Source organism: Nycticebus coucang, chromosome 3, assembly GCF_027406575.1.
Source record: "Nycticebus coucang isolate mNycCou1 chromosome 3, mNycCou1.pri, whole genome shotgun sequence".
Lineage (NCBI taxonomy): Eukaryota > Metazoa > Chordata > Mammalia > Primates > Lorisidae > Nycticebus > Nycticebus coucang.
Window position 1 is genome coordinate 80644661 of NC_069782.1, and position 11826 is coordinate 80656486.

Below are 11826 nucleotides of genomic sequence, written 5' to 3' on the forward strand. Positions count from 1 at the left end.
TATATTTAAAAAAAAATCTGACCTCTAACTCATGTCAAAACCCCAAATTAATTTCAGATGGATCACAGATCTAAATGTAAAAGGTAAAACTGTAAAGCTATTATAAAAACACATAAAAGAATATTTTCATGAATTAGGGATTGGCAAAAATTTTTTAGACAGGATGAAGACACAATAAAGGGAAAAACAACTTACGAAATTTTATCAGAAAACATATTGAAGGCTAGGCGTGGTGGCTCACAACTATATTCCAAGGACTCTAGGAGGCAGGGCAAGGCTGGTGGATTTCGACAGAGTGAGACTCTGTCTCGAAAACAAAACAAAACCAAAAAACAATTCAGAACAATTTATTTAGAAGGTAAAACAGTTAAGTGGAAAAATCTATATATTTAGAAATGTAGGCTGGTCCCAGTGGCTCACACCTGTAATTTTATACCTCTGGGAGTCCAAAGTTGGTGGATTGCTTGACCTCAGGAGTTAGAGACCCATCTCTACTAAAAGTAGAAAAACTAGCTAGGCATAGTGGTGCATGCCTGTAGTCCCAGCTACTTGGGAGGCTAAGGCAAGTCCCAAGAGTTTGAGGTTGCTATTAGCTATGATACCATAGCATGCTAGCCAGGGCGACAGAAGGACACTCTGACTCAAAACAAACAAAATAAACATTTTGATTTTAATGAAACAAATTCACAGATATTAAAAATATTTTTTAGCAAAATAGGAATAGAAGGGAACTTACTTGAGATGATTGAAAGTACTTTAAAATTTACACAAATATTCTATCTTCATAGTAAAATTCTAAGAGTATTTGCTTTAAAGTCAGGAACAGGTTGGATTTGGTGGCTCATGCCTGTAATACTAGCACTTTGGCTGATACAGGTGGATTACCTGAATTCAGGAGTTTGAGATCAGCCTGAACAAGACTGAGAGCCCGTCTCTACTAAATTAACAGAAATATTAACCAGGTGTTGTGGTGGGTGTCAGTAGTTCCAGTTACTTGGGAGGCTGAGGCAAGAGATTTGCTTGAACCCAGGCGTTTGAGGTTGCTGTGAGTTATGCTGATGTCACTGCACTCTACCCGGGGTGACAGAGTGAGACTACCTCAAAATAAATGAATAAATAAAATCAGGAACAAAAAAAAAGATCTTCAATATTAGTACTAATAGGTAGTATTTAACATTATATTGGCAGTTGTAGCAAGACAGATGATTAAAGATATGAAAGTTTGAAGGCATGAAACAAAACTTGAAACTATTCGATATGATTATTTACATAGAAAATCCAAATTCTATGATTTTTCTGAGCCTTTTTTTTTCTTTCCTTTGAGACAGAATCTCACTCTGTCACCCTCTGTAGAGTGCTGTAGTGTCATAGCTCACGGCAACCACCAACTCTTGGGCTTAAGCGACTCTTTTGCCTCAGCCTCCTGAGTAGCTGGGACTATAGGTGCCCGCCACAACACCCAGCTATTTTTTTGTTGCAATTGCCACTGCTATTATAGCTGTCCAGGGCCGGATTTGAACATGCCACCCTCAGTATATGAGGCTAGTGCCCCACCCACTGAGCCACAGGCGCTGCCCTGAATTCTATGATTTTCTAATAGAAAATTTGTTACAAATAAAAAGATATTTTAAGACTGGGCGTGATGACCCATGCCTGTAATCTTAGCACTTGGGAGGCTGAGGTGGGTGGATTGCCTAAGCTCACATGTTTGAGACCAGCCTGAGACAGAGCAAGAACTTGTCTCTAAAAAATAGCTGGGTGTTGTGGTGGGTGCCTGTAGTCCCAGCTACTTGGGAGGCTGAGGCAAGAGAATTGCTTAAGCTCAGGAGTTTGAAGTTGCTGTGAGCTGTGATGACACAGTACTCTACCAACGGTGACAAAGTGAGACTCTGTCTCAAAAAAAAAAAAAAGTTTAGCAACGTGACTGGATATCATTTCAGAAAACAAACAGGAGTTCAGACCATCTTGCTACAGACAAAATACTGGAAGAAACATTAAAATTTTTTTTTCTTAAAAATGCACTAAAGAGGGAGGCACCTGTGGCTCAGTGGGTAGGGCGCCGGCCCCATATACCAAGGGTGGCAAGTTCAAACCCAGTCCTGGCCGAACTGCAACAAAAAATAGCCGGGTGATGTGGTGGGCGCCTGTAGTCCCAGCTACTCGGGAGGCTGAGGCAAGAGGATCGCCTAAGCCCAGGAGTTGGAGGTTGCTGTGAACTGTGATGCCATGGCACTCTTCCAAGGATGATAAAGTGAGACTCTGTCTCTTAAAAAAAAAAAAATGCAATAAAGAGCTAACAGGATATGATGTTACTTGGTGTAATTGAGAGAAAGAAAGAAGGATGATCCAAGTACTTGCAATCACTTTTCCCTTGAGGGATTTGCTGATCCAGAAAATACAGCAGTGTCAAAAAGCATTACTGGTCATAAGCATTGTCATTCCTAATGATAAAATGGCCAATTCACCAGGAAGATATAAAAATTTAAAATGTTGGGCCGGGTGTGGTGGCTTATGCCAGTAATCCTAGCCCTTGGGACGTTGAGGCAGGTTGGTTGTCTGAGCTCACGGTTCAAGACCTGCCTAAGCCAGAGCAAGACCTTGTCTCTAAAAATAGCTGGGCACTGTGGTGGGCGCCTGTAGTCTGTCAGCTACTTCGGAGGCTGAGGCAAGAAAATCACTTGAGCCCAAGAGTTTGAGGTTGCTGTGAGCTGTGATGCCACAGCATTCTACTGAAGGTGACAAAGTGAGATGTTATCTAAAAAAAAAAAAAAAAAAAATTAAAAATGGTTTTCACCTAATAATACAGTCTTAAGATATATGAAGAAATAAATTCCAAAATTCTAACGATAAACAAATTGGCAACTGGACGTTGCCAAAATTAAGAACTTATACTGTTAGAAGAATGCTAACCAGTGAATAAACATTAAAGCCATAGACTGGGGAAAAATATAAATCTCCTATCAGGTTAAGGACTTGTACCAGAATATATAAAGAACTCTCAAAATTCAATAATAAGAAAACACACAACTCAATAAAAAAAAAAAAAAGCAAAAGATTTCAACAGATACTCCACCAAAGAAAATAAAAGCATCATAAATATGTATAAGAAAAATCCTAGACTGACCATACCAAGTGTTGGCAAGAAGGTGAAGCAAGAGGAACTTTTAGTTTTAATTTTTATAGGTACATAACAGTTGCATGTATTTATGAGATACCTATGATATTTTGATACAAACATACAATGTATAATGATCAAATCAGGGCAATTGGGATGTTTATCATCTCAAACATTTATCATTTCTTTGTGTTATGAATAACTATTTTTGTACCCATTAACCAACTCCTCTTTACCCCCCTCCTTTCTACCCTTCTCAGCCTCTGATAATCATTCGTCTACTCTCTAACTCCTTGAGATCAATTTTTAGCTCTCACACATAAGTGAGAATGTGTGTGATATTTATCTTTCTGTGTGTGGCTTATTCCACATAGCATACTGTTCTCCAGTTCCATCCATGTTGTTGCAAATATGGGGATTTCATTCCTTTATTTTTCTTTTCTTCTTTTTTAAGACAATCTCACTCTGTTGCCCTAGGCTAGAGTGCATCAGCCTCGCTCACAGCAACCTCAAACTTCTGGGCCTAGGGATCCTCCTGCCTCAGATTCCTGAGCAGCTGGGACTACAGGCACCCAACTGTGACACCCAGCTAAGTTTTTCTATTTTTAGTAGAGATGGGGCCTCACTTGTTCAGGTGGTCTTGAACTTCTGAGCTCAGGGTTCCTGAAGCCTCAGACTCCCAGAGTGCTAGGATTACAAGTGTGAACCATCGTGCCCAGCCAATATTTCATTCTTTTTTTTTTTTTTTTTTTTAACTGGAATAAAGTCTTCTATTCAAAACCCAAGCAGGGTAGTTTGAGGGATAAAAGGTACAAAAAATAACAGCAACACAAGAGGAATAAAACCCACGTGAATCACTGTGGCATCCAGTTTCTATTCACAAAGAAAAAGCTCCAGTCCATCTTTTAATTTTTTTTGAAAAATTCCTGACATTACAGAACTAAACTGAAATGTATTAATACTCCACTCTTACATTTCCATGACAAACAGAAAAATTCATGAGCCAAAACCCCCCCCCCCAAAAAAAGGGAGAAGCTTATAAAACTAAATATGGATGGATCTCAGTATTAACAGCTGAACAGAGAAAGGAATTAAAACGCTTTAATTAAAAAATCACGAGTGGATGATAAAGTGTGTAGAAACTGAAAATTTACAAACTATTTAAAACCTGGAATCGCTGACTGTTCAGAAACTACACAGATGGATCATGGGTGGTGGTGAACAGCAGAAAGGGATAATGGATGAATCTGCATTGTTCTAGCTGCTCCCCATGCCACCGGTCTCCGAGGAAAGCCTGACATTGATTAGATATTGAGCCAGGCTAATGCTGGCAGCAGATCCAGTGATGGTAACCTGCCTGTCAGTAGATCCTTCCACTGGGTTCGCAATTTTGATCTGCGCCCCAGACATCTGACGGATCTTGTTGATTTTGGCGCCCTGACGCCGGATGATGCAGCCAATCAAATCATTTGGAATGGTGAGTTCATAAGAAGTAGTCTGAGCAGATGCATCCAAACCACTGAATCTGGTGTTGCCATGCGTCATGGGAAAATGAGACTGTTGCATTGCCAACTGGTGCAGCTTGGTCAAATCTGGCTGTGGAATGGCATACTGTCCTTGAATGGTATAGGCCTGACCACCTGCAAAGATGACTGGAGAACTGGACGGCTTGGCCCGGTACGGGATGGTCACGCCCTTCGGGGGGGACTCCAACATGACCACGCAGATCTGTTTGACACACTCAATGATGGATTGCCGAATGCCAGCAATAGTGATGGCCCGCTCAGTTGAGTTGGGTAGCATATCCCCTGCCACCTGGACTTGAGCCCTTGTACTCTCTCTTATTTCCTTGATCTTGCAACCACCTTTTCCAATGAGAGAGCCACACTGACTAGCAGGGACCACCAGCCTCAGGGTAACTGGAGGTCTACTGGCAGCTGTGCTATTGGTCATAGAGCTGCTGATGTCCTCTTCCAGTTTGTCAATGATCATAGCAAAGGCTTTGAAGATGGCATTAGTGGGTCCAGCCAAAGTGATAATTCTCTCAGGACAATTCCCTTCTGAGATGTTGATACGTGCACCACTCTCCTCATGCATCTTCTTAACTGATTCTCCTTTCTTTCCAATGATACTGCCAACTTCCTTTCCATGCATAAGTAGCCGGATGGTGAGAGTGACATTTAATCCACCTTCAATCACACCGGTATCCATGTTGAGCACTGTTCTGGGGAGCTGGACTTTGAGTGGTCAAGTCTTTGGTCACTGGTGGGGGTGAAAGCCAAAAACTGCAGGCGCGAGGCTACTGAGGGGAAAAGGGGAGCGGGCGGGAATGGGAAGGGCGGGAGGCCGGGGGCGGAACAATAGGGGCGGGCGGGAAGGCGAGGGGGGCCCCGCGGGCGGGCGGAGGAGGAAGGGGGCGTGGAGGAGGAGGAGGAGGAAGGGGGCGTGGAGGAGGAGGAGGAGGAAGGGGGAAAGAGACCCCGGGGCGGGTGGAGGGCGGCGGAGGGCGGAGGGCGGGCGAGGGGGCAGGCTGCGGCTGCTCCGGCTGCTGCCTCTGCTGGTCTGGGAGTCATTCTTTTTTTTAAATGGCTGAATTAGATTCCCTTGTGTATGTACCACATTTTCTTTATCCTTTGATCCATTGATGGATGCCAGGTTGATTCCATCATCTTGGCTGTTGTGAGTACTGCTGCAATGAAGGTAGGAGAGGAGATACACTGATTTCCTTTCTTTTGGACAGATACCTGCAGTGAGATTACTTGACCATATGGTAAGTCTATTTTTAGTTTTTTGAGGAAACACCATACTGTTTTCTATAGTGGCTGTACTAGTTTACATTCTCACTGACAGTGTATGAACAGTCTACTTTCTCTGCATCCTCACCAGAAGCCATCATTTTTGTCTTTCTGACAAAAGCAATATTAACTGGGGTGAAATTATACATGTCTCTCACTGTGGTTTTGATTTGCACTTTCTTTGTCTTTTTTTGAGACAGCCCCTCAAGCTATCGCCCTGGGTAGAGTGCGTGGCATCACAGCTCACAACAACCTCAAACTCCTGGGCTTAAGGGATTCTCTTGCCTTAGCCTCCCAAGTAGCTGGGACTATAGACGCCCACCAAAGTGCCTGGCTATTTTTTGGTTGTAGTTGTCATTGTTGTTTGGCAGGCCCAGGCTGGATTCGAACCCATCAGCTCTGGTGTATGTGGCTGGCACCTTAGCCACTTGAGCTACAGGTGCCACCAATTTGCACTTTTTTTGATGGTTAGTAATGTTGAGCATTTTTTTCATATACCTGTTGTCCATTTTTATGTCTTGAGAAATGTCTATTTAGATCTTTTTCTCATTAGAAAATCAAATTTGTTTTTTTTGTTATTGTGTTGCTTGAGTTCCTTATATATTCTGGTTATTATTCCCTTGCCAGTTGAAACTTTGCAAATATTTTCTTCCACCCAGTAGGCTGTCTTTTCACTTTGTTGTTTCCTTCGCTGTGAAGAAACTTTTTAGCTTGATGTTATGACATTTGTCCACTTTTGCTTTGATTGCCTGTGCTTTTGAAGTCTAACTTAAGAAATATTTGCCCTGACCGACATTTTGAAGCATTTCCTTAATGTTTACTTCTAGTAGTTTCATAGTTTCAGGTCTTACATTTAAGTTTTTCACCTATTTTGAATGGATTTTTGCATATTATAAGAAATAGTTGCCTAGTTTCATTCTTCTGCATAGGGATATCCAATTTTCCTATCACTGTTCTTTCCCCAATGCTCTTGGTACCTTTGTCAAAAGTGAGTTGACTGTAAATGTGTGGACTTGTTGGAAATTTTCATACACTGCTGGTGGGGACAGAAAGTGGTGCTACACTTTAGAAAACTGTTTGCCATTTTCTTAAATGTACATCTTCTATATTAGCCATTTATTCCACTGCTAGGTATTTACTGAAAACAAACAAAAGCACATGTCCATACAAAGATTTGCACGTGAATGTTGACAGCAGGTTCATTGCCATAACTGCTTTATCTTAATTGCAAGAAACTGGAAAAAATTCAGATTTGCTTTTAAATTTAATTTAAATCCATCAACAGGTGAATGATTAAAGTATGTCTGTATAGTTCAGCAATACAAAGGAATAGATTTTTTTTTTTTTTTTTTTTGAGGCAGAGTTTCACTCTGTTGCCCCAGGTTAGAGTGCTATGGTCCCAGCCTAGCTCACAGCAACCTCAAACTCCTGGGCTCAAGTGATTCTCTGGCCTTAGCCTCCCACATAGCTGGGACTAAAGGCATCCACCACAACACTGGCTAATTTTTCTATAGTGTAGTGGAGATGGGGGGGTCCCGCTCTTGCTCAGGCTTGTCTCGAACTCCTGAACTCAAGGGATCCTCCTACCTCAGCCTCCCAGAGCGCTGGGATTACAGGCACGAGGCACCACTCCTGGTTGTGGAATAGACTTTCGATACATAGAACAACATGTATGACTCTGGAGTAATTAGACTGAGTGAAAGAAGCCAGACAAGAGGGAGTCATGCTGTTTGATTCCATTAATATAAAATTCTCAAGAATGCAAACTAATCCATAGTGACTGCACACAAAAATGGCTGCCCAGGTTTGCAGGGGAGAGAGAGAAGCAGGAGGAAGGGTTACAAGGGGCATGAGAAAATTTTGGGAGGTGCTGACATATATGTTTATTATCTAGATTGTCGTGATAGTTTCCTGGAGATATAAATATGACAGTTCGACAATTGTACAACTTAAGTGTATGTGGCTTGTTTTGAATTCAATTATAAGTCTGTTATAAGTAATACAACTTCTTATAAAGAAAACACTTGGCCTATTTACCTTTACTAGTGGCTTTTCCAACATTTTAAGAAAGATATAACAGCAGTCTTATACTAATTCCTTTAGAAAACAGAAAAAGCCACTCCTGTGGCTCAAGGAGTAGGGCGCCGGTCCCATATGCCGGAGGTGGCGGGTTCAAACCCAGCCCCGGCCAAAAAAATCACAAAAAAAAAAAAAAGAAGAAAAAAAAAACAGAAAAAGAGGAAACACTTTACAATCCATTTTATGAGACCTGTTTGACCCTGCTACCAAAACTGGACATTGCAAGAAAGAAAAATTATGCTGTAATCCAATCTTCCATGACTTAGATGGGTGAAGTAATAAAATAAAATATTAGCCAGTCAATTTCAGCAACATATAGAAATGTGAAGGCCAGCGTGCTACACCTTTTGGGGGCAAGACATGATTGCAAGAGGGACTTTACCTAACAAATGCAATCAGTGTAACCTGGCTTATTGTACCCTCAATGAATCCCCAACAATAAAAAAAAAATAAATAAATAAAAAAGAAAGAAAACTAGAGAAAAATTAGTCTAAAGCAAACGGAAGACGAGAAAAAATAAAAATTAGAGCAAAAATCAAATTGAAAATTAAGAGGAAAAGATCATTAAATAAAAAAAAAAAAAAGAAATGTGAAGGCCAGGTGCAGTGGCTCGGGCCTGTAATCCTAGCACTCTGGGAGGTCAAGGCTGGAGGATCTCTTGAGCTCAGGTGTTTGAGACTAGACAGACTAAGACCAAGACCCCATCTCTACTAAAAATAGAAAAATTAGCTGGGCATTGTGGTGGGCACCTACTGTCCCAGCTACTTGAAAGACTGATGCAGAGAAATTGCTTGATCTCAGGTGTTTGAGGTTACTGTGAGCTAAGCTGATGCTATGGCACGCTAGCTTTTGTAACAGAGTGAGACTCTGTCTCAAAAAAAAAAATAATAATCATGAATATCTCACCACCAAGTTGCATTTACCTTAGGACAACAACCCATCCAAGTGTATGGACAAACGCTTCTTGCGTACCCGACCTCGGGCTGTGGCCCCATCATGCCCTCACTTCTGGGTTGTCTTATCCAAATTCATAACTTGAAATGCCATCAATGTGTTGGTGACACCCACATTTGTAGCTTCCAAATTTTATTTAAACATAACATATCCAGGTCCTATTCACCCTTTCCTTGGGATATCTAACAGGGATCTCAGGCCTCATATGCTAAAACTAAAATCCTGGTCCCTCCCTGACCCCAATCTCTTCTTAACCCATCAGTCTTTTTTCTAGCTCCCAGGTACCACATTTGGAATGATTTTGGCACCCACCCTGCTTTCATGATAACCGTCTCATCTCCATCTTCAAAATATATGCAGAATCTGACTATTTCCCATCACCCCTTCTCATTGCCAAATACTATGTTTTATTATGTATCTGTTCACCATCTCTCTCCTGCACTAGCATGTAAGCTTCAGGAAGGCAGGGTCTTTATGTCTCTCATTATTTTACTTATTTATTTATTTTTTTTGAGACAGAGCCTCCAGCTGTCGCCCTGGGTAGAGTGCTATGGCATCACAGCTCACAGCAACCTCCAACTCCTAGGCTCAAGCGATTCTCCTGCCTCTGCCTCCCAAGTAGCTGGGACTACAAGTGCCCACCACAGCGCCTGGCTAATTTTTGGTTGCAGCCGTCATTGTTGTTTGGTGGGCCCGGGCTGGATTCGAACCCCCCAGCTCAGGTGTATGTGGCTGGCGCCTTAGCCACTTGAGCCACAGGTGCTGAGCCATGTCTCTCATTACTGGTATCCATAAAATTGTCTGACACATAATAGGTACCCAATCAATATTTTTACAATTAATGTCCTATAGGTACCCAATCAATATTTTTATAATTAATGTCCTATAGTATTTTTCACATATCACACATCTTAAAAGATTGCTATCATCTACTTTGTAAAGATACTGACCCACAGGTACACATTCATATACTGTGTGGTGAGTGTAAATTGTTATAGTTTTTCTAAAAAAAAATGGATTTTATTTTTTAGAGTAGTTTTAGTTTCACAGCAACATTGAGAAGAATGTTTAGAGATTTCCCATACGCCCGCAGCCCCCTCCTGTGCACAATCTGCCCCATTATCATCATCCCCCAGCAGCGTGGTACACTTGTTACAGCTGATGAACTTAGGATGACTTGCCATTATCACCCGAAGCCCATAGTTTACATTAGGTCTTCCATGCTCTGTGGGTTTGGACAAATGTATAGTGACATGTATCTACCATTTTAGTAACATACAGTGTATTTTCACTGCCCCCAAATCCTCCGTGCTTTACCTATTCACCCCTCCCTCAATGGCCTTTTACGGTATCTTTTGAAATTTTAAAGATGTATATTATCTGACCCAGAAATTTTATTTCTTTTTTTTTGAGACAGAGTCTCACTCTGTTGCCCTCGGTAGAGTGCCGTGATGTCACAGCTCACAGCAACTTCTAGCTCTTGGGCTTAGATGATTCTCTTGCCTCAGTCTCTCAAGTAGGTGGGACTACAGGTGCCTGCCACAACTCCTGGCTATTTTTTTTTGTTGTTGTTGCAGTTTGGCCGGGGCTGGGTTTGAACCTGCCACCTCTGGTATGTGGGCCAGCGTCCTACTCCTTTGAGCCACAGGCGCTGCCAGAAATTTTATTTCTAACAATCCATTGGAGAAAACACTTGCACCGTACACAGGGAATAAATATGAATATGTTCCCTGCAACATCAGAACAGTAAAAAATTAAAACTACCTGAATGCCCCTGAATGGGTGAATTGTTGCTGAGCAAAGGGGGCCCTGCCCTGCATGTAAAGAAAGTGATCATTTTTGTTGTACTGACAGGAAAGAAAAGTTGTATTGTTAGGAGCAATGGAAGTGCCATAGTAATATATCCAGTGTAGCATATTCAGTTATAGAATGTATATAATTGTATACATGTTTGTGAGTATGTTGCAGGACTGGCAAATCAAAATCAATAGACTCTCACCAAAGATTATAGGGGAAGGAACTTTATTAGCTGGTGGAACTCAGCTGCCTCAGGATGTGAAACACTTGAGTTCCCAGAGTTGTTCTTACCAAATTCTTTCATACCTTTTTTTTTTTTTGAGACAGAGTCTTACTTTGTCACCCTTGGTAGAGGGCTGTGGCATCACAGCTCACAGCAAGCTCAGACTCTAGGGCTTAAACAATTCTCTAGCCTCAGCCTCCCGAGTAGCTGGGACTACAGGTGTCTGCCACAATGCCCAGATATTTTTGTTGTTGTTGCAGTTGTCATTGTTTAGCAGGCCGGGGCTGCTTCCAACAGCTGTCTTTGAAGCCACCAGCCCCAGTGTATGTGGTCGGCACCCCACCCACTGAGGTATGGGTACCCAGTCTTTTTTCAGCTCAGTTACAGTTACAGAATTACAGTTACAGATTGTTAGGTCATGGGAAAAATTTTTAGCTAGCAGGCAAAAAAAAAAAAAAAAATTACAAAGAGTTTATGATTATATTTCTCAAGATACCAGGGTGCTGTTATTTGTTACATAGTCTCTTTCAAGGTTATTTTTGCTTAGTGTTTTTTTGTAAAGGTCTTTCTTATCTTTGGAGGCTGTGTTCTTCACAACTGTCTGCCCTATTCCCAAGACCGCTAGGAATTGTGAAGCCCATGGAACAATTATGAAAATTATATATAGAACAGTATGAAACTTACATACAGAATTGGTAAACTATTATTTCTGGGGGATGAGATGAGGGGACATAGAAAACGAATTGTCTATTCTGTATTTATTTGGATTTCTTTCAGATGAGCCCTTCTTTCCCTCCCTTCCTTCCTTCTTTCTCTTTCTCTTAACAGATTCTCACTTTGTCACCCTTGGTAAAGTGCTGTAG

General features: G+C 41.5%; 1 protein-coding gene across 1 annotated transcript; it reads right to left on the minus strand.

Annotated features, from left to right (window-relative positions):
* Positions 1 to 4190: 4190 nt before the first annotated feature.
* Positions 4191 to 5555, minus strand: LOC128581249 (poly(rC)-binding protein 2-like). The gene has a single exon (XM_053583822.1). The coding sequence runs from the start codon at positions 5324 to 5326 to the stop codon at positions 4373 to 4375; it is 954 nt and encodes a 317-aa protein (XP_053439797.1). The 5' UTR covers positions 5327 to 5555; the 3' UTR covers positions 4191 to 4372.
* Between the last annotated feature and the right edge of the window lie 6271 nt (positions 5556 to 11826).

Excerpts from the sequence above, each read along its gene's own strand:
- LOC128581249 (XM_053583822.1), bottom strand. The coding sequence starts at position 5,326 with ATGGATACCGGTGTGATTGAAGGTGGATTAAATGTCACTCTCACCATC.